This window comes from Tachypleus tridentatus, chromosome 8 (genome assembly GCF_004210375.1).
Source record: "Tachypleus tridentatus isolate NWPU-2018 chromosome 8, ASM421037v1, whole genome shotgun sequence".
NCBI classification, from domain to species: Eukaryota; Metazoa; Arthropoda; class Merostomata; order Xiphosura; family Limulidae; genus Tachypleus; species Tachypleus tridentatus.
Window position 1 is genome coordinate 122851580 of NC_134832.1, and position 24621 is coordinate 122876200.

At 32.7% G+C, this 24621-nt stretch overlaps 1 protein-coding gene across 8 annotated transcripts in view; it reads right to left on the minus strand.

The window, feature by feature from the left end:
• LOC143223377 (serine/threonine-protein kinase Doa-like) overlaps positions 1-24621 on the minus strand; it is a 44669-nt gene that overhangs the window by 2461 nt on the left and 17587 nt on the right. For 4 of the 8 annotated variants that reach the window (XM_076451284.1, XM_076451287.1, XM_076451285.1 and 1 more), the window contains exons 4-12: positions 9638-9731; positions 8057-8123; positions 4618-4731; positions 3916-4006; positions 2296-2371; positions 1942-2036; positions 1460-1589; positions 1102-1184; positions 765-844 (exon numbers count right to left, since the gene is read on the minus strand). In XM_076451284.1, coding sequence (XP_076307399.1) covers positions 765-844; positions 1102-1184; positions 1460-1589; positions 1942-2036; positions 2296-2371; positions 3916-4006; positions 4618-4731; positions 8057-8123; positions 9638-9731 — 830 coding nt within the window. Of the gene's footprint in view, positions 1-764; positions 845-1101; positions 1185-1459; positions 1590-1941; positions 2037-2295; positions 2372-3915; positions 4007-4617; positions 4732-8056; positions 8124-9637; positions 9732-11530; positions 16199-16246; positions 17038-22570; positions 23050-24621 lie in introns of those variants that run through there. The other 4 variants (XM_076451292.1, XM_076451288.1, XM_076451289.1 and 1 more) reach the window with 4 other exon arrangements.

The window sequence follows — 24621 nt, forward strand, 5'->3', positions numbered from 1 at the left end:
TCTAATTATTACAGTAAACTGCTAAGTAAAACAAGAAATGCATACCTAAAACCTTAAATAAAATGTATTAATTTTTACTAATGGTTTAATTTTTACATCATTCAGTGCAGACAGTAGTGCTTTAAACATAGAAACTATATTTTATTGTGATGGGCTAAATAAGACAGTTGAAATACAATGTTGAATGATTTTTCTATGGCTGAAAAAAAAAAAGTTAATGTTAAAACTGTGAAGTGTTATAAATGCTGTTTAAAGTGAATGTAACATTACTAATATTTCTGGAAAGGTAAGGTATAATTTAACTCCGAAGCAGCATTTCACAACTCTTACGTTAAGAAAAAAACATTAATTTCAAAAGTAACTGACCAACACTGTACTTCAACTCACATCAGAAATTTATAAATCACAGAAACATTAGTTATATTTAAATGTTTTACACATTCCATTATGTCTTTATCCAATTTCTTCCGAGTTTTAAACTTTTAAAAAATTGGGTCATTTGTTACTTATTATCAATTAGCCTGCGTAATGCATTTTGAGTTAAAATAGTACGATACATGCACTAGTACAAAAACAAACTGTGTGGTCTCTAATGGTGAAACAATTTCTGTAGTTAAGTGATTTGCTTAATTTTTCTTAATCTCTGAAAAAAAAGAAAAAAACTTGAAAGGAATCTGGCATACTGAAAGAAAAACTCAAAAAGAGCAAGGAGCAGTTGTTATTTAAGTATTAAAAGCAATAAAAGTGGTAACATGTTAACTTACTTTGTTTTCCGACACATACGATATGGAAGTGGCCCTAAAATTCTCTCCATCATTGCTAGATGCTCTCGGTTGTCATGAGTCTGAAAAATTGTTGTTTTTTTTAAATGTTTAAGTAACTCTTAGATTTGTCTCTAACTTCTAACTTGTCAAAACCTATAAATAACTGTCAAGGACTTTGAAGTTACAAACCTGTAGTGTTTACTTGTTCTTCCAAATACATTAATCTAAAAATTACAAGTTCCAGAATACAACATCAATATCAATTACATGGTAAAACCAGCATCATAATTTAGGAAAAATGGAGTATTACAAAATTGTCTTTTGAAAAAAAACTTACCTGAAACAAAGTAATTCCTAAATAAAGTTCAAACAGTATGCATCCAATGCTCCAAACATCACAAGGTTGAGCCCATCCTAGCTCTAGCAAGAGAAAAACAAATTTAAATAAATCAATATAAAAGACATTTTCAGATGGTTCACAACAGAATTTAAATGATTTATTAATTATACTATACATAAAAGATAGATTCCTAATTTTGAAAAACTATTTTGTCATGTTTTAGTTTTTGAAATAGTTTTCATTATTATGACAGATATATCAATATGTTACACCTTATACTTAAGCTTCTGTTTCAAAAATTGAAGCATTTTAACACAAATTAGCTTCTGTTTTAATAACACAATTTTTTACATACCTAGAATGACTTCTGGGGCACGATAATGTCTGGTTGAAACTACAGTACTATGGTGTTCATGGTCAAATGTTGCTGACCCAAAATCAATTAGTCTAATGTGGGTGTCACGTACCCGACGATTTTCTCGTTTCTGTTCAAGTTCAAGGATAATAAGAAAACAGAACTTATACAAGATCTTCTAAGCACTGATGAAAAAGGACACTATATTTGAACATTATACATTTTTAGTTACTTACTATTGAAGCTAATTAAACAATTTTATCATAAATAAAAAAACTGATTTTAATATTCAATTTCACAATGAAAGAAAAACAGCATTTTCGAAATATTTCACATTCTAGTTTACTGTGTATAGTAATTCAACTACTTACAATTACCAAACATCAAATTTTACACTAACTTTAATTCATACTGTAAAAATCTGAGTGTGCGTTGCAGAGACACTTGTAACAATACACAAGTTTTGGATTTTTACAACTTACCTTTTTTGTATGGTAGATAACATCATAGTCCGAGTTACAAAATAAAATGTTTTCTGGTTTCAAGTCTGTGTGGGTAAGTCTGTTTTCATGCAAGACTGTTAAAAGATACAAAAAAAACATTCAATCCTCAATAACAAACAAGCTATCCTGAGTTCAGGATATTCAAAATAATGATACTGCCCAATAATAAGTTATTAATGTAAATAGTAACTATAACCAAATTACATAAAATAATTTTATATCTCACTATGGAGATGGAACTGAGAGTTAACATGACTAAGGTACCAATAATAATAAAATGATTTGACATTTTTAAGGCTGTTTGAACAATGTATGATAAAGAACAATGCTTACATTTCACAGAATAACACATCTGGTAACCAATGTGGCGGACCTGTTCCAATGGATAGGGTTGATAGTTGTTCTCCTTCTGTTCAACAAAGAGAAAAACAATATTTAGATGAAGATTAGAACATATGTAGCATAATTCTTAATCCAGCCCCTTAGGAATTTAAAAATTAAACAAGTGTATAACAACAGTATTCCCACCACAATGCATATCCATTTCTCTCAGGTTGACTGGGATACAACAAACACAATAGTAGTCAAAACACCATGGATATTAACTGAGCCAAGAATAATTACAATTATATTTATTATAACACATCAATATTAGGCCTATTTCATTTTTAAACACACCACATTCTTGAAAATTCCCAAGAAACTAGATAATGGAGGTAGTATTTAGAAATGTAAGGTATAATTGTAAGAATAATTTTTTGTTTATTCCAATGATTTTTCATCTACATGGCATACAAAAAAAAGAATGTTGTTCTCACAATTCTTTATGTAAAGCTTTGTGAAATACTATCTCCTTACTGGTGATAGCTTAACACATTTGTTGAGGAAAAAGTTAGGACACCCCCACATTTATTCCCACTTAAAATGGCTCAACTCACACACAGGTGCACATGATTAGAAGATCACTACTCAGCATTTTGAAAAAACCTCAGACATTTAATTTGGTGTGCACCTAACTGTTGAAGTAAGAGAGAGCACCATGGTGAGAGCAAAAGAGCTGTCCGAGGCCTTCAGAAAGAAATTTGTAGCTACTTACGAGTCTGGTAAGGGATTTAAAAAGATCCCAAAAGATTTTAAAATCATCCATTCCACTGTCCAGAAAATAGCCAACAAGTGGAGGGCTTTCGAAACAACTGCCAACATGCCCAGGTCTGGTCGTCCAAGCAAGTTCACCTCAAGAGCAGACAGCAAGATGCTAAAAGAGGTCTGCAAACACCCTAATGTCATCACAGGACCTAAGCAGGCTATAATCTCTCAGTATTATTGAAATTGAGATTAAATATCTATATATCCAAAAATGTTACAAAAATACACAGGCTTTCATAGGGTGTCCTAACTTTTTCACATGACTGTATGCTACAGTCTGTACTTGGTCACTATATCATGCTTGAAATAAGTATTATGAATTCCAGTAATTAGCTGAAAAATAAACTTGTAGCATATAAATGGATAGTGTGAAACTTTCCCACTTCATTACCTAAGAAAGTATATTTTCTGAAAACCAAAAATATGAACACATGGTTAAAATTGGTTTAAAAAATGCTATGTCATTTTTACAACAGAATCACTTGAAAATATACACTTTAGTAACTTGTGTGTATTTTATGGGTTCCCTTGGAGGCCTGCAGTATATAAATAAAAGTAAATGTTGAGAATATATACAATTTTCAAAAACAAAAGGAATGTATCTGCATTTCCCAGTACTAGATATATCTAAATACTAAAAGCCAAGCACAGTATTTCTTAACTGACTAGCTGAAATTGGGAATCTATATGTAAATTTAAAATATTTTAGTCATTCATTTAAATTTTCAATATCAATAGATGTTTTCGGTCAGATACTCAAAACATACTAGAAATTATATTGTGTAATATATGTGGCATAATACTTACAAGGAAGTCAAAGACACTAAGTCCTAGCATTTCAAATACTATACACATGTGTCCATGATAGTCAAACCAATCCAACATAGTGACACATAACCTACAATAAAAAATCAGTACAGTTTATTGATACCATAATACATAATCAACAAGAAAACATACAAACATGGCTTACCTGGGTTACAAGAACAAGCAAAAACACCATTTTACTGACACATAACTAAACACCTAGTAAAAATTTTACATCTAGAAGTAGTTAAACATTAATACTGTAGAACTATTAACATTGTAAAACATTCAAAAAGTATTCATAATTATAAATTGAAAAATCTAGTTTCATAAATTACAACACAGAAAATGTGAATGAAAGTAGCTCTTAAAAATACCATAAAAATAAATACCAGAACATGCAAGTAAAGCAAATTATGTAGCATTTAGTAAAAGTCACAATATTTGCAAAAATAAATTTTAAAAAATATTAAAACTGCTAAACCATAAATATTAACAGAAGTTTACTGAGAAAATGTTCAGACAGTTGGCTTGCAAACTACTTCACTAAATACATTATTATACCACATTTACACTTTCATCAAAACATAAATCACACTTTGGTTAAATATATTTAGTACAACTTAAGTAATCTAGTCCCTAATGGAACTTATTTTGTATATTAGCTTGCTAAAGTATGTTTGTTTAAAACTGAGATCAAACCTTTTATTTTCAGGATCACCTTCTGCTAACTTCTCAAGAACGTTTATCTCCAGCTTTGCAGCCTCTCTGTATTTCTCTACATTTTTTATTATCTTCAAGGCTACTACTTTCTCACTAGAGTACAAATTATCAATTGAGAGTTATTATTATGCAAATAAAAACAACTATTTTATATTAGTTCACATTTTAACACCAGAGTTAATAAATTAGAAAAGTCATTACTTATTATGAACGGACAGCAACAAGACTTTTAGTCGATTCTACAGTTAAGAAAACCATTTTTACTGTAGGATACAGTGTTTTATTTCAGAGTAATTAGTTTTTATACGTACTAATAACGTATTATCATACATACAGTAAAACTTTATAGTGCTGCCATCTTTTGAAAATAATTAACACCCACATACATTTATAATTTATTTTATCAACAAAGTTCTTCTGAGTTATCTCACACGTGAGCTATCAGTTCATAACTTCCTAAACAGAAATACATTAATTTTAACACACGAAACGTTATAAAAATTGAATCAACACCGTACATGTGCTTCTACAGAATTCTTCGATAGCTTATTAAAATATTTTTGAGATTAGGAATACACAGATGTAAGATTTCTAGAATCACAAAAGGCAAAACATTTAAAAGGCTTACCAGTCCCTATCAGATCTCAATTATTTAAAGATTTTGAGATTATATGAAATACACTGTGCTAATTCGTGGGAAAAAAAGGTCGAATTTGACAAAAATAGCTACTCTTGTCGTTTGGCATGATTCCGAGTAAAAATATTTTTTATAACTAATCTTTGTGTATGGAAGAGTTCCAACACACCAAAAGAAAACTAAAAAAACTTGCTAAATATAGAGGGTACTTCACTGGAAGGGCATTGATGTCACTACACAAATTTACTTATCCTGAGTGGTAGCTCCTAAACTTCGGATCAGGATAGCTAGTGACATCACAACTGAATAAATACCGACTATCCTAAGCATACAACAGAAACACAACAATTCAGTTTTATTCTCGCTGACAGTTTCCACATTTTTTTAAACAAGTGAAAGTAATGAAACTATTCTTTGTTTCAGCTGAATCATTCGCGATACCACAGTTTGTAGAATATGGTCTTTCCTAACATCTATAAATTAAAACAAAACAATATAATCAATAAAGACAACTAATGAATCAGTTTATCCCATTCTTTATTACGCTACCTATAATCAGTCTGGGGAATCCACAGCAAAATCTTGTTCTAAACCCATGAAAGAACACAAATTGCAGTTAGAAGAGGCCCGTCACCTTAGTTGCAACACAACTTTCTCCTGCAGTTAAAGACTGATAAACTGTAAAGGCAGACTGGATGCTTACAAGCTCCATTTGAAATAAAAATAACTACATCTCTCATGTCTGTTGCTCATAGTAAGGCGTCAGGCCTACGCCTATATAAATATACCTCCCTCCCCGAACAAGTCGAGCGCCTTCCTAAGCACCGTTCTTTTTTTATTTTTGTCTTATAATAATTAACCGTACTTCATGACATCACGTTAACCGTTAATAAACGATGATTTCATTAGCCATGCACCCAACAAAAAATCGAGACGTAAAACACTAAACAATTTCCAAATACGACATGCAACGCGAATCCAAAAATAAATCCAAATTCAGCTTGTTTGAATAAAAGATCGCTTTTTACTTATTAAAATAGGTATTGTAAACAATGAAGTTGTGGTATTCTGGTTGAAACAATAAGGAAATCAGCAGAATTAAAATAAAAATGCGAGTTAGGAGAATATGCTTAAAACAGTCAACTGTATCTTCACTCAACCCTAAAATGTCGACACAAATTTGACAGGCCAAAAAAGTTAACTTTTGTATGTCTTTCAATGACTAAATATTGTATAACTAGTCAAGCCTGCATATTTATCGAAGTATCTTCATTAACTGCATCTTCACTGATTTTATATAGGTCTTTAAAGCGGGTACTACATACGCTGGTTTATCGTTTCTGACTTATATCATTTTGCGCTTGAAGCAAGGTTTACTAATATGAACGTACAACAAATTTTACACATCATTTCGACAACTTTAAAACCATAAAGGTTACGTCTTTCGGAAGTTTCTCACCACAAATGACAAAGAATGTATCAAGAAGTATATGTAAAAATTAAAACGGGTTTGACAGATTAAACAATGGTGTTCAACATATTTCCAAACATGTCCAAGAACTTGTGTTTTTAAGTTGACAAACCTAAAAGATAAAACTAAACGTCTTACACTGTCCATAAAAACTGAGCAAGGCAATGGATTTGTTACAGAACAAACATACTATTTTATACTTGTAAGATGGAATACAATAAATTAGTTCAATATGGATCACAAAACCTGAATTCAAAACGCTCGCCGTATTTATTATCTGATAGTTACAACAAACAAATTAATTAAATCACACACAAAGTTATCTGCCAGAAAAGCCAATATTCAGTTTCGTCATTTTCACATGAATTAGACATACAACCGAAAACCTCTTATCCAAGTACATAAACTAGCGAGTGAAACTTAGATGACAACTTTTTAAAATGGCGAACACTTATTTTATTTAAAACTAAAGCTCAAAAAACAAAACTCCTGTCATCACATTCACATCCTGACACTTATGCACAAAGCAACTGGAACACTTTAGACGGCCGTGCATGAAATAACAAAACAGGCGTTAAAACTTAAAGCGTAAGCAACACAGAAAATACAGTAACTTTATTACTTGCTGAATATTTTTCAAAATAAATATTAAATGGACCAATGCCGGTATCACTATGTTATGCAATATTTGATTTTACGTAAAAAAAAATTATAGAAAAACTAATGACGAGGCAAGTATAAATCTTAAGTTGACTAAGTGGTAACTTAAACGTTTCAGTGACGAAATCACAAACCCTATTCATGACATTCCTAAAATAATGACGTGATCAGTAAAGTACTTGGAAAGTTAAAGGGCTTAAAACATGTTTTTTTAAATAATGTGATTTAGAAGAAAAAATTACGTCGATTTAAAATGACTACCGACTCCAAAGAAATGTAAACGGGCATTTTTGAGTTGCTTTGTTAAATTCTCTTTATGTAACCTAATGTTTTTTGTTTTCCTTTTTGTGGTTGCGAGCAAAATGTAAACTATACTAATGAAAAGAAAAAAAAACTTTAAAAGATCAACATTTCAGCAGTGGTTTACTCAAACGAACCTTCTACATTTTACTCAGGACCTAAACACACCGACATGTTTCAAAATACTGATAAATCGAAGCTTACAACAATAAAAATCGATTTAGCTTTTAGCTGAATAGAAAATCTTTCTGAAACATGCAAAGAACAAAAAGAAAAAACGAAATTGTAAAAAAGTTGGTTATGTCTTTAATTTGCCTCAAAAGGAAAGTTTCATCGCAAAAGTAACTTACGTCCTGACATCCACAACTTTTACAACTTTCCCAAAGGTTCCTTCTCCCAAAGTATTGACGATTTTATCTGAAAAAAGGGTAATAGTATTAGTAACAAAAACAGACGGTATTTCTCGTTACTACCACAATTTTGGTAGGACATATTAAAAGATCTCTAAGATGTTTGTATAAATTTACCTTCTGAAATTCCATACGAAACGGTCTGTACTTTATATAGATCTACAACACCCAGAATTTTCCCTAGTTTTATGTTTCGTAACATTAAACAACGAAATTCAAAATGGCTTCTGTCAAGTAAAGACGGTGTTTAACAGCAAAGAACAAAAAATTATAGATAATGGCTTTTATAGGTCAGCGATAACTCTGACATACATAGCCGTACTTATTAATTGATATAGCTAAACAAATTTATGAATTAAAAAAAAAAACTGTCGGCTAGTGTCCAGTATGAAACGTTAGATTTTTTTGTGCACGGTTCCTTGACCTATCGCACGTGTCGTATGCTCTCAGTGGTTCTGGAATTGATAACTTCGTTTAGTAAATCGATCAACCTTGCTTTGGTAATAAGAGAAAAGTACTGACCTACTAACAAATTACGTATACAGCTACATTTTGAGAGTCTGAGAAGCCTTTCATTTTAATAAAGATTAATTCGTGTTTTACGTGACAAAAAGGAGTAAAACTGTAAATAGCATCTAATCAAATACCCACTGACCAAGTGTAGTTGGGTCTAGTTAACTTGGACATTTATTTTAAGCCAAGTGTCTCGTGCCTTACGACCATGTCAAATTACCAGTGGCATTCCTCTACAATTTCCCATTATTCAAACTTTGCGAAATGTGGTTACACTGAATGCTATTAATATTGTTTAGTTTGATTTTAAGAAATACTGTACTATAGAAGTGTTCCTATATCAAAAGCATACAGGAATTGTCTTTCCGCTTATTAATTCCCGTACACAGTAACGTAAAAACCATTAATTGAATGTGTCGACAGAACAGCGTGCACAACGTATAAAATTAAAATATTTCCTGATATTACTCTTTATACATCACGGGGTCTAGAATTTGTAAGCAACATTCTTTGCGACCTAAATGTTTCCGATATCCATGTCCTTCGTCACTCTCATAGTAAATTTCATATCACAAGTAAGCAGTGTCTATTTTTTAATGATACTTTTAACTTGTTCGTTAAAATATATTAGTACGTACTATGAATAACTAAAGGTTTTATGCTTCCATTTTTTAAATACTAAACACTAGCCGACTAGTTACTGAGGTTGAGAGTTCAAAATAACACACGTCACTTGGATTTCCATGTTAGAAAAACTACTCGAAAATAATATAACCCACATCGTTACTCGGTAAAAAACAAACCAAAAATCTAATCATATTGTACATATACACCTATATAATGTGTGAGTGTATGTACGTGTGTGTTCAACAAAAACCACATTGAATTAATGAACAAATTCAAAGGTCATCTTAATTCCAAATTAAGAGCATGACATTAATAATTACATATGTATATTTTATATAAAATTATGTTTAAAACATGGAGACGTTACGAAAAGATGAGTACATCGATCTCTCAGGATGTCCCCATGACGATAGATAAGATGACCGTCATCATCATCCTCAACGCTGGACGGCCTGGAGCTATGTTCATGTGAGGACTGGTCAATTGCAAACCGCCAAGCAATCACGTGACCCAGGTCAGAAGGTTATTTCACCCAACCAATCCACCACGTGGCATCCATCCACAAGGTCAGTCAGTCAGTTCACCCAAACAATCCACCACGTAACAACCAAAGAGTCGAACCAAGCCACGCCCGTCGCCATGATTCACATTCAGACGACGACGAAGTAGATAGTGCCCACAGCGAGTGTAGTTAACCACCAATTTTCAGCAACATGGCAAATAATATAAACAAGGGAGGCATGGCCGTGTGAACAACATGTTCAAGGATATTATTTATACAGATAACGATTTTAAGACAACGTATTTAAAGATTTTCAATATTTTTACGTATTTTAAAAATTCCAAGTATTGAAATCTGACATTCATTATGTTTTTATTTATATTTAAGCAGTGATTCTTCAAACAAAAAAATTAAAGTATGGCAAACAGTAATTTGATAGAAATAAAACTGTCACAACACAGTTCAAAATAAACGAAACGGTGCGTTACAAACGTAAATTTAACGAATAAAATTCAGTAAAAATTTACTTTAAATGTATCTACCGTTTCGTTCGTGTTGTTTCACATTGGATAAAATGTACCTGTTTTTAACGTGCTGGTGTAAATCGTACTCGCTAGTGAAGCTTAAAATGATACAAAATATGTTTACGGAACAAATGCAATAATTATCACAAGTACAACCAATGTTTATCTGATCTGACAGTTGAAACAAACATCTACAACAGAATTACAATTCAATCATGAAGCAAGAAGTTATGTTCAAAAGTGCTCGAGTTAAAAGTTTATTTTTCTATTGTTTTGTGTAGTTTTTCACATCAAACGTGTGACTAAATTAGTTTTTGAAGGCTAATGTTGGTTTAAACAACAGATTAGCGAGATGTTTAATAAGCATTCATGAAACGTGCATAACAATTCTACAATCAATGAACAAAGCACACTTGAAACGTAGGTTCCCATGCTTGTACGAGGTATATTTATTAGATTCATGTTTTTACACAACCTCACACTGTGTGTCAGAAATCAGTAACAGTTTATTATACAAATATTTGGAGAAATACCCAATATAAAATATGGCGATCAGATGGATATCATTACCTCTGTATAATACTGTTTTATGTATATTTTTAATGAAACATTAAAACCCCGAAGACAAAAATATTATTTATAAATAAATAAAATATTAGAACACAAAGTAAGACTTTTTAGAGTGAAGTTGCATGCTATTCAACATGAAAGAGAACGTGAATAATCACCATGCCTTCAGCACCCTCTTTTAATGATTTTCTTTCTGCACAATGTTAAAGGTTTAGCAGTTTACCAAATTAAATCAAAATAACCTTCAAAACGTGTTGACTACTACACGTTAGGGTAATAGAATTCGAGTTACAATTTTTATAAAATTAGAAGTATTTTACACCTTTAAATGGTTTTACTTTGATTTAGAATGACTGTTTTAGTTATTCTACGAACAAGCATGCGAGTATTAAACTTCCTGTTAAAATTACATCAGTCACTTTACCATCCTTATTATACAAACACATTGTACTAAAGTAACTGTCGAGTTACTAATTTAATAAATAGCATCACTTTTGGAAAAGGGTAAAACATGCAAATTACAGTTTACAGCTGCAGAGTAAAGCTACCAAACTATAACTCGTTCAATCTATCATGAAGTTTATAAGCATGTAATAAATCCTGTTAACTGATGTAACGTTGCTTCATGTCAGCTATCAGGCATGTAATAATAAAACAAAATTACGCAAAGATTCCTACAGACATCAGCTTCTTCACACTTTCCTTCTGATGATCTTTGTTATCTGGCTGGACTTTCAACCTGGATGAAAACCGCTGAAGAAAACTTGAACAAGACCGAAACATTTTACACCATAAAGGGGTAGCTGCTCGTCGTTTGAATGCCCTCTTGGGAGGCTTTAAACCAATATCTCCTTCGTAAGCTTCTGCCACTTTTTCTTTTAACGTAATTTAATCTTTCAAATGCTGTGGTAGTTTAATATTTTGTACGGATTTAACTCGTTATAAATCGCGTACATGTACAGAAAAAAATACATTTTTCTTGCACTACAATTCAATTCACAATTTCTGTACGTTCTCAACACGTCATTAATATTTCCAGGACTATTGTTGTTTGGCACAGAAAATTGAGTTATCCTTTGGTTGCTCTCTTGCAACAAAAATTAACACATGCCAACTTCTTTTGAGAAAACATGTCACGTAAAATAAAATAATTTTGGACTTCTAATCCCTTGTAGCGTTTAAAACTTTCACTCAACCAACGGATTTAATGTTGCAAGATGATTTTAAAACTTCTTTATCAACAAAGTGTAATAAAGTATCAGTTTCACCTATAAAAGAAATGGAACCTGAAATCTTAACTGTAGTAAACAACCTTTCAAAGTATCCTCCAACGTGAGCACAAAACATAAAACCTCACTTAAAACAAGAAAAATAATACATCCCTCTTACACTGAAATGACGAAATCCATAATCCACTTGTGTACATATGAGACCTTAGGTACCTTACTGTAATGTTCAACAGGTTTCCTAATAAATCCCTTCAACAACAATTATTTGATTCTGGAGGCAACAAACCTCTACATGTGCTATACTGTGTCGAAATAAATGTTGAGATTATTTCATGTAAACAGAGAATAACAAAAGTTTGGATTAATATCAATACTATGAATTTGTAAGTACAAGTTAGATTATATATGTGTTTGAAAAAATAAAAGCTAGTCAGCAAAAATATCCATTTGACCCAAAGCCCTTCGTTACTTTCCAATTATAAACTGGAAAATGTCAACTGGTTTACTTCAAACGCTTCTACAGAAAAGGATAAAAATACAAGCTCTCTACAAAGAAACAAATGATAACTCAAATATGTCTATATGATAGTTCTGATTTCTATTTATAATCGATTCTGTAACTTTCAAAACAAATCAGCTTAGACATCCACATTTATCCCTTAATAACAAGTCCAGTTCTTTACAAGTTTAGAACTACACATTTAATATTCATAAGTTACGGTTGCCTCCAAAGTATCTAACAGTTGTAGATCACCACTGTTGACGGGCAAGTACTTGGTCCTTTTTGAGACACCAAAACCTGAAATATTCGGTCAAACTGTTTCGTTTTAAACCACCACATTCACGTTGATACAAGAACTGGAAATGGCGTTGAATTATATGACCACTACGGCTGTGCTATGAAGGCATCTCAGTAAGTTATTTGTATTAGAAATTTCAGTTTCGTAACAATGCTATACCGAAAATTATTTACCCAAGGAAGAAATAAAATCGCGTCTCTGTGGCACATCTTGTTGTGCTTCAAAAACGTCTTGCCAGATAGACTATACTCAAAATAGCTTCCACTTTCTGGCCAAGTTCCCGACTTCATGCACACATTCATAGTGAATAGCAAACATTTTTCTACGACCCTCAACATTTTTATTTTCTTAATTCTGATTTAGAACGTCCAATAAAAAACGGTGTTTTGAGTAAATCCTGAAGACATACATTTCCAAATGCTAGATTAGTGTTATTAGCACATTACGTTGAAATAAGCCCTGCATTTAAACGTACTAAAATCTCAAAATGTAACGTCTCACACTGAGAATGTTGATTATTCCAACTTTCGGTTTCAGTATTTTTTTCTAATAACGATGCTTGACGTCAATGTGCCTAATTCCCCCTGAGACTACACTGATTTGGAGAATGAGGGATTAACGTAAAGATTAGAATAGAGGAGGCAAAACTTTGGTAAAGAAAAACGAGACTCCGAGATATTGAATGGGTTTCACCATGCTTATTATAATATTTACTTCGTATGAATGTCTTCCTGTTGCTTTCCATACGCACAGAAAGTAATACCTCACCAGAGTTTTTTCTCTCTCTCTCTCAAGGTGTTTGGGTATATAAATTTGTATATCCAGGAGGGTCAGGTACACTAGATTTACCAGATTCTTACCGTCGATTACCTCACTTTAAACAACCGCGCTGAAAACACTTCGGATCGCAAGTATGGAAGATATTAAACTGTGTGTAAGATAAAACTACTACTCTGTGAGAATGTCCAAATACAACCTAGTACTAAAGATACATGAGACTCGCCAAACAGCAGTAGGAATACAATGACTATAAAATTCACTATTCAGCAAAAGAGCAAAGGATATGAACTGTTAGTTTTAGGGTAAAACCACACAGGACCGTTTGTCGTGCCCATCGCAAGCAATCTTACCCTGGATTTCGCGACTGACTCACAAGAGGACAGGGAAATAGTCTGGTTTGTTTTGAATTTCGCGCAAAACTACACGAGGACTATCTGGGCTAAATGTCCCTAATTTAGCATTGTAACACTATAGGGAGTGCAGATAGTCATCACCACCAACCGCCAACTCTTAGGCTACTCTTTTACCGACAAATAGTGGAATTGACTGCACATAATAACGCCTCCACGGCTGAAAGGGCAAGTATGTTTGGTGTGACGGGGATTTGAGCCTGCGACCTTCGGATTACGAGTACCTTAACCATCTGGCCATGCCAGGCCGACAAGGAAATAAAATTAGAACTTAAAACATCAAGAAGTGAAGCGCACTCGAGCGTTTTTTTTAGTTTTGTTTTCAAAGATAAAAACAAATAACTATACAACTGAACTCAATGTCATTTGCAATTACACGTACCACTTACAGTGCATGGAATAAACAGTTTTAATAAATAAGCTATATTAAAACTTAAATATCAGGTTAGTCATTTAATAAATAGCCCCAAAACTTAAAAAGTGAAAGATATGAAAATTACTTATTACAGTTGCAAATTAAACAATAAAGCAATCAGCATATGCCAGTTCGTTTAGCTACACTGAGTTCAACAGCGGTGCAATTACTTTATAAAAATTGTAATGCGTTCTTGGCATTGCATGATTATTTAGCCTTTAAGGTATTTTAGGGTTCTTCACCCTCGATATTTTCTTCCACTAGATATTTTAGGATTTCCCAGTAACGCTCTATTATTAAACTATCTCTACACACATACACCGTCCAAAGTTGGTAACATTCTTAAATCATTTGTGGAAAATGATCACGGAGGCGCAAATAGACAAGGTCAGAGTTTACAAGTCTACATTCCTTTCGCCATGCTGATGGTATTGCAGTTTGAATGAAATTCCCTAGTCTGATGTCAGAAAAAAACGTATGCATTTCATAAATTAAAAACTTTAGTTTTATATGGGAATGAAAATACTGTATTTTATTCACTAACCACGATTTATTATATTTCTTACAAGTGAATAACATTCTTCATACTTCTTAAAAGCGTGTAAGGAAATAGATTTTAAGATTAAAATGTTAACAACATTCGTCTAAAAATTCTGCTCTGTTTTATATCCACCCACAGCAGCCACAAAACGTATCAACTTCCGACACAACCAGATTTATCGTGGGCGACCGATGAATATTAAGAACTCCACATGTACACAATCTATTTCAATGTGTATTTCATTTACTGATAACGTTTTAGTAGAAACGAATTTTGAAGTTAAACACAAGCGACCATCACACTTTATTCGTCTGTTGGTAAGTATCCAACCCGGATTGAATACAGAATCTTCACTAACCTTTCACAAGCCACGATATAGAATGTGGAAGAGAAAATATATTGCTCTCATACAGTAATATGGCAGAGTAAAGGTTAATTTGACTACTACTATGTCAATTTCGTTGCCTAAAAATATGTTAGACCTAGGTATATATTAATTTTCTCTCTCTCTCAATACTGTGCATAACAATTTAAATGCCTAAATATTCATAAACACAGAAGTTCCAAGTTTATAGACATCTAGTTGTCAAGTGTCTTTCATTTTCTGCTTGTACTAGGGATGCACAACAATCACTAGTAACCAACCATACTACAACAGCTCTGCGACTCTCTTTATAAGATTACAATAAAACATGCTCTCCTACTGTTTGTATTATGTATACACGTGTTTACTAATAATCATAATGCTGATAAATTTACTTCTCTCTCTCCCTACACACAAGTGAATCTAAGTTATTATTGATACAGTTAAGGTCATCCAAGGTTAGTTTTATCACACTCTACCACATGTTCATTTGTAGCGTACATCTACCTGAAATATTTTTTTGTGTACAGAAGGTTTAAAGGTTTTGCTACTTTCACCTAAATTAATCAGATGTGGAAATCAATATTTAATAGTAAAAAAACCTTGTTACTGCGAGATAACTTTTGTTTAATTTCAAAAAACCGAAGGACTGGGTTTAATAACTACTAACACAGTTGTTTTCACTTTAAAAATATTTACCCAGTAATTTGGTTATTCAGAAAATAAATTTTAAAATCATGCACTATTATGATCAGAGCAAAAACAAAACAAAAACGAGTATAGTGCACAAAGTATTGTATCTTGTTTCCTTATTTACATAGAGCGTAGAGTTCGAAGCATGCAACTCCCACAAACCTCCTGTACTAAAGAGTGAACCGGCGTCTCATCAACTACACTAGGAGGGTTCAAAACATTACCACGATGCCTTCTGTATACGACAGTACGGTTAAAAGGTGGTGCCGGAGGAAGACGGGACCGAGCAGTGGACGTACATCCAAGATGGCGAAGTCCACTTAATGACGACGATGAAGAAAGATACAGTTGATTGGATTTATAGCAGGAATTATCCAAATCATACAAACTTAAGCGTGGAAAATGATGTGCAAGCATTTTAACACTTCTTGACGACGTGGTTCTACATCTGAGTGCACGCGAGAACAATACAATTTGGCCCAATATCTATATCGCACGTTTCAATAGCAGCCGGTTTTGAGACTAGTAGATAATTACTTAGAGCGAAACAAGACTTCCTTTCTTCCAGTGTAGGGTAACAGTTATACAGAGAAGAGAGGCTGACACGCTTCTATATCAAGCTCAACACGGGGTACAACGAGAGCATCCCTGGAGATAACACACTTTTACACACAGCTTCTTCCTTGTACTATAAACCCCAATTTATTTATTGTAAAAAATAAAAACAGGTTACTATGAAATTAACCACAATAACTTGTTTACACAAATACAGAAATGCAAAGCACAAACGCGACTATAATGAAGCCTGAAAATCAGGATTTAAAAAATGCATGAACACAATCAAATACTGACGTGTCTATACACAAAGAAAATTGATATGTTTTAAGTACAGACGAATTAACGAATGTTTTCATGCTCGTATACACAAGTGTGCACAACACAAATTCAGTCAACATAAACAAAAACATTTATTTTATACAAAAATAATGAATTTTTAATCTATTTAAATGTAATCAAGCGAAGTCGAAACCTATTATTCCAGTCTAAGAACTTTTTGTACGCACTAATAATCTTTACTGAAATGCAGAGAATATTTTAAAGTACTTCTGACAGAGGGAATGAAATCAGTGTTAAGTGCGACTGGAACAAATATCGGCGATTTTGAAAATAATTTGACCTATATTTACCACAAACAGTCTCTTCCAACAAAATACTGTTCGTAGCTACGTAGTCAAAGTACCATTGTTAAGGCTATCGCCTCAGTAGACGTTCTTAACACTGTTGCTAATAATTATTTATTATCTGTGTAGTTTTTTATAATTATGAGGGACTGTCATTAACACATACAATTATGCAAGTTATACATTCCTACGAAAGTGTCTAATTCATGCTTTCATGAACACTTAATTACTTAGATAATTTTATACTGAACATCCAGAAAAATATTAATTTTTTCTAGTTAGGTACAAAGCCACACAATGGGCTATCTGTGCTTTGTCCACCACAGGTATCGAAACCCGGTTTTTAGTGTTACAAGTCCGTAGACTTGCCAATGAAACATACTAACGAAAAGCCAAGTTTAAATTAACTTACGTAGAAAACCGATTGTACAATCATATACACTGAAACAATGTAAATGAAACATTTTTACTTAATGTATCCCTACATTACCAACCATCTTTTTGAAAATGGTGGTTAGTGGATAAGTTTTTATCTAAAAGTTTGTTACAATTTAGTTTTAGGCCAAATGAAATCACAGGAATTTTAAAAAAATTATTTTCGTTAAGCCCTAACCTCTATATAAAGGAAAGAAGAACGAATCAATGTAGGGTAGGCTCGTGTTGTTCGTTCATATATAGTTTACTGGTAAAAGCAAACCTACATCTTGTACCTATTTTTATCCATATAGGACATCACCTTGATGCAGGTATTCAGGAATTCTCCAGAACGGAAACACTACCAACGTCGGTCCGGTTTCCAATTACAGGTACAGGAATAACACAATTACTCAGATAATTAAAAATTGTCAATTTAAAAAGAGGTAATGGAACCGTCAAAAATATACAAAAGTCAAATACAAATACAATATTTTCAAGCCTACAACTAGCGGCTCTAAAAAAAGTAAAACTGGATTGTACTGTCTACCTTATCTTCTGAAACTACAAATCCCTATTTTGACTCCATTAAAGTTGTAAGTACTGTAAACATAGAGTCAAAATACGAATTTATAGCTTGAGAAAATAATGTTGGCATTGTTTACAGCCTAACTCGTTTATATACTCCCTAGTTGAGTATAATTTCATTTCGACTTAACTTGTTGCTGTATACTTTGACGAGCCTACTCCCGCTTTTAAATTAACTTTTTAAATATCTTGTTACTTAACTGTCCATTTACAAAGAATAAAATTTAAGCAAAATACGCGCATTTGCATCCAGTTGTTAGTCGCACGTTTCTAAGTAATTTGCTGCTGCTTCGGTTTTGTTTTAAGAGATTTTGTGTCCGTGATTTCGTGTAAACATACGTTTAACAAGTGTCGAGTACAAAGAATGCCGCTAACATCACACACAGTATTTAAAGCCACGTTAATCAACATTTAATGGAAAATACAATTTTATAAATAGGTCATAAGCATTCCCAGCATTTCATACAGTATATATTTGTCTATTATAGTGCAAAATACCCAGGCTGATTCTGCTGAAGACTTGTGAAACAAAAATATAAACAATAAAATACGCACTCAATTTCAACGAAGTACGAAAATCTGCAGAATAACCAATCACAAGAGTAGAGAAATCTATGATAATTGTTTACTGTTAGAAAATGAAGTTACACATTATCACGCAAAGACAAAGTATAAGTGCTAACTAGTGAATGGTAAATTTTTACCCAGAATTTTCCAATTAATGCGCATTAGTAAACTAGATTTTTCAATGAAGGGCTTAGAAAATTTTTCATCAGGGCGAAAAACAAAGGTCTTGGAATTAATTCTAAAACTACCTTATGGTATACTCAATACTACACTCATTACTACTATTCGGGTTTCAGTAAAATATTCGTATCAGTATTTTCTATTATGACTTGTAAAACTATAATAAATTATTATAAGCCTGTAGACATCGTTATAAATATATACTGTTTACTAAGTGCTTCCAATTAGTATAATGGTTTTTAACGGGCTTCGAAGAGCTTGTGTTGGTTGCGAATAACTTAAAAATATTTTAGAAGGTAGAAATCTTAACTTTCAAGAATCAACTTAAAAATAGCTCTACAACATTACCACGAGGATGCATAGATTTAGTGCACTGAACCCAGTCGTTTTTGCGGAGAAAAACTGATCTCTCCTCCTCTTTCAAGAATCAAAATTGTTTGTTTGTTTTTTTAACTGGGTTGCCTAAGTTTTAATAAAATATTAATAGGGGTGTTAAATTATAATAATATGAAACAAATGAACGAACTTTGTCTAACAACTGGAAGATTAACTTTTTTGTGCCATTATCAATATTTTAGCAGCCTTAACCGTTGATACAGGTCTTGAGTGTTGTTTCAAAAACAAGTCTACTTTTTAAGATCGTTTTTGACCATATGTTCCATGAGAATTTTTGTTAAATTCCTGGGGCAATCTTAGTATGAACCATTATTGTGGTTCATAACAACAAACTTAAAGTTATAAAAAACTGATTCACAAAATATTAAACACCAACGAAAACAATTTCAAAAATTAAACGTAAATCTGTTTGGTCATTAAAACAATTCTGTAATACCCAATATTTGAGGGGTTAAGGACGATTTTTTTTAACGAAATGCTAAGCTTTGAGTAGTCAGTTTCTCTCAGAAAGAGAGGGTAGTAATATGAAAGTGTTGCAAAACAATTATTAAATTATACGTACTCCCAAGACGGCTGGTATGGATGCTAGCACTTTAAAATAAAGTACAGAGCAACGTTTAGACCTTAGCTCATATTCAGGTAAACCTGCCGCCTTGAGAATACATTTTTACTTCAAGTGGGTTTCTCGTCATCACGAATTATTAAATGTTGTGGATTTCCATCTCCGTGATTTCTGGTGTATGTGCACGCGCCTAGCGTGTGTGTAAACGTTTATACAATCTAGTGTTTCCTCTATATATCGTTTTTGTAGACGATAGTCAATTTCTTTTCAAATGAACTGGAACAAACAAATACATAAACTTAATAACAACTTAAAGCGTAGCTAATTAGTATTAATTTTAATGCAAGTATTTTTATACACGCATAAACTATTTTCTATACAAAACATTTCCAGATAAATCTATTAATAGATATTCAACACGAAGACATTCATAATGGAAAACAAACATGAGCACTATACCAAGATATGCTCATAATTTGACTATATTTAAATACACAACTTGGATAATTAACATGTTGGTAAGCTCTCTCTTCTGACAGGCAATTTTTTCTCTAACTATTTTTGTCAGTCCCAAATTTCAAGTTAAAACAAACAAGCTGACTAGGCTACACAGCTGCCGGAACCAAAATGATACCCAACCGTGGTATACGACCCTTCGTGGAGGGTCCTTTCCTTATAGCCCTCGCATCACCGGAAATATACTGACTACACATACTTGTATGTGGACGAGTAGTTTTCGATTATAAGGTCCTTGATAAAATTCCCTAACCTTCAAATTCCAGTAAAACACACCGATTCGTGCTAATGTAGATAATACTAAAGTAGCATAATATAAATACATTATTAAAACCAGTTTAAAAAAAACAATTGCTTGATTAACAAAAACGACGCAAGGTAAAGTTTTTACCCTTAACCAGCAAACAAACTAAAACAAATGTTTCTTGATTGGTGCTGTCCATTCGCCAAATTCATATTGGTAATAGTTATATTCCTATAAAAAAGCACCTGGAAGTTTCAATTATGTGTAAAACGGGTGTGGTAATAAAATGTGCCCTTCTTTCTATCTTGCTCTGTAACTTGAGCATTCGTTCATTTTCAACATTTTCTTTTTAATAACAGTTGGAAAACTAACATATTGCTGTCGCTTTCAAACAACTTAATGTATAGACATTTTAGGAGCGTAGAGAATACCTAAAATAACTACTACCTTCAAAGCCAAGTTTTATTAGTAACTGTTCCAAACACCTACTGTTTATCACAGCACGGGGGGGGGGGGAATTGGGCTACCTATAGTGATACTCCTACTGACAGGAAAATCACGTGAAAAACAAATATCATCATGCTATCAAACATAAGACTGCTTTGGGATGATAAAAACATCAAATCGATAAATACTTTATTTACAGGTGAGACTTGTTAGTTAACGGTCCTGTACAGAAATGATGTTGGAATACTTCTTTGTAACGTTAACAGTTTGTTTTAACTTTCATAAAAAAAAATGGAGGTACACATTTTTCAACGATCTTCACAAACCTAACTTACTGTTCAAATTTTTCAGATTTTAAACAACTGGGTGAAAGTTCACTCATTTTCTCTAAAAGCAAAACCAATAAGAAACCAACACAGACAGACCAGAATCTAACGTTCCAGTGGTTTTGTAATACTGCCCTTTTCACTATATGTAAAATTTGAACACTCAAATAAAAAGGTCTAGCAAATGGGAGATAAGCCATGACTTGATTTTCAATTCGTACTACTCAACTAATAAAAATTAAGATAGTTCACAAGTCTACTGCTAGAATAAAAGTGATGTTATAGCTATTGGGTTAATTATTCTAGCGTAATTTGTTTATCACAATCTAATTCCTTTGTTTGTTTTCATACCGAGAAGCTAAAGGTTAAACACTATCACAAGCATTTGGTCAGTGTGGTTACAATTTTCACACGGCTTGAGCTAATTATCTGACAATTCATCTATTTAAAAAAAAGTATAAATTAAGCCGTTGAATTATTTTGTAAAACATTTCAGTTTGTTTGTTTCGTTTTTACAAATAATGTCACAAAATTATAATTTCAAACAGACTTAACTGTAATCAAACATTACAGCGGTACTTCAAACAATACTTACTGTATAAACACGTTTCGAGTTTAAAACATTTGTGTGGTAATTTATATTAACATTTTATATACTGACTGATGAATGGTAAATACAATCCATCTTCATGTCAATTATCTTTTGCCCACTAACGAAAACCAAATACTGAAACAAAGTTAACAAAAATTAAGACAAATACTCCACAACCACATTACATTTCAATTCTTCAACGAAACATTACGGTTAGGCTACAACTGAACGTCATCCAGTTATTTATCAGGCAACGTTGAATCTAGCACTACAAAACGATATTTTACAACAATAAAACGTTATGCGGTTTAATTTTTACTGTCAGTACCGTTAATGTTATCATTAAACAATTCTTTTATATGAAAAAATAAATTTTAACAATCATTCCCAGAACACAATGAGCATGCTTAAACCATAAGCAGTGTTAACTGATGTGTTAAAAATCACGTGACTCTGACACTGTTGGTTGTTACCTGCCCGTAGTCCGAATCACTAGAATCTAAAAACGGTTGGTCAGCTGCAACAGTTTGTCCTTGAACCATACCGTAAAAGGTCCTAAATTACACACCCAATAGCGATGTGTTAATCCTACTGGTTGCAACAGACCGTCTTTGCTTGAATTATACTGATCAAAATCAGCTGAGAACCAAGCACATTTATTTTAGAGGTCTTGGAGAGTTATTTATAGCCTAAAGAGGCAGTTACTACACGTCAATTTGTCTGTCATACAACACACTGCATCATTGGACTAAATGCTGTTACATTAGTAGCCCCCTTTTCTCCGAAGTACTCGCCACTAGTGCTGCCATCTTATGGATATAAATTGTAATGCAGCTTTTTTTTTTTGCATTAGAATAAAGATGGTTACCTGCTCAGTTAATCCTGAAAACGTTTTAAATTTAAATTAAAACCATATGAAGTTTCGATTATACATGTGAAACACATGCATAACATAAGAACTTTATAACCAAGAAAGAGTTGAAAGCACTAAATATCATTAAAGAGTCTAGAGTCCCCATATGAAGGAACAGCAACATTAGAAGAGCCTGGTATGGCCAAGCATGTTAAGGTGTGCGACTCGTAATCTGAGGGTCGCGGGTTCGCATCCACGTCGCGCCAAACATGCTCGCCCTTTCAGCCGTGGGGGCGTTATTATGTGACGGTCAATCCCACTATTCGTTGGTAAAAGAGTAGCCCAAGAGTTGGCGGTGGGTGGTGATGACTAGCTATCTACCCTCTAGTCTTACACTACTAAATTAGGGACGGCTCGCACAGATAGCCCTCGAGTAGCTTTGTGCGAAATTAAAAAAAAAGCAAACAAACCTCTTGTAATGTGTTTGTTTGTTTTGGAATTTTGAGCATAGCTTCACGAGGGTTATCTGTGCTAGCCGTTCCTAATTTAGCAGTGTTAGACAAAAGGAAGGTTATCACCACCCATTGTTAACTCTTGGGCCACTCTTACCAACGAATAGTAGGATTGATCGTATATAAGAACACCTCACAGCTCAAAGGACAAGCATGTTTGGTGTGACGGGAATTCGAATCCTCAACCCTCAGATTACGAAAAGAGCTCTAACCACCTTGACCATACAGGCTCTTCTAATGTTGCTGTTCCTTCATACGGGACTCTAGACTCTTCGAAGGCATATTTGTTTAATTTAACCAAGTAACCTTTTGAAATGTAACAATGTATATAATTTTCTTCTAGCGAAAATTATTTATGAATTTTTATAATAAATAATATTGTCCATATCAGCATGCTGTCAATAGTTTTCAATATGTAAAGACTAACAAGTTATTTAATTTCAGCTTAAAGTATACATACAATATACTCAAATACATAGCATTCTCTTTTGCTTTTACGGATTAGTTTTTAGAAAGTCGTACTTTTGTAAAGCTCGGTTTTCATCACAGTTAGTTACAGCAGAAATTTTCTATAAGTATCACAAATTCATCATGAACCATGGTAGTGTTCATAACAAGGTTTGCCAATTTATTCTTTATTATTTTTTAATACTGTTTTGTCTGTCTACAGCAGAAATAGTTACAAGTATTGCAATAAAACTTAGGTAATATTACTAAATGCATCATTGAACATTGTTTACAGTAATTTTTAAATTTATTTGGCTAACTAACAAATAACAATGGCTGCATAACAACTGACACCCAATCACTGTAATGTAATCTGTGGTTTACATGGAATCTCAATCTACTACAAGCTTAGGTATTTACCTGCATGCAGACCATGAATGTAAATTAATGTTTATATAGCATGCATTACACATTTACCATGGCAATTATTAATTTACTGTTGCAACTGTACTAATGCCAAAGACCTTATGTTTATGTATAGGGTTCCCAGTGACATGAATAATTTTTTTTACACTGCATGATAAATTTTACCACATGTATCTCAAACATTATACAGATATCTAGGCTGTCTCCCACAACAGAAATCTTTAAGCTTTATTTTAAAAGATAGCACTAAGTTCAATTTCAAGCATTTGAATGGCAATCGTAGTGA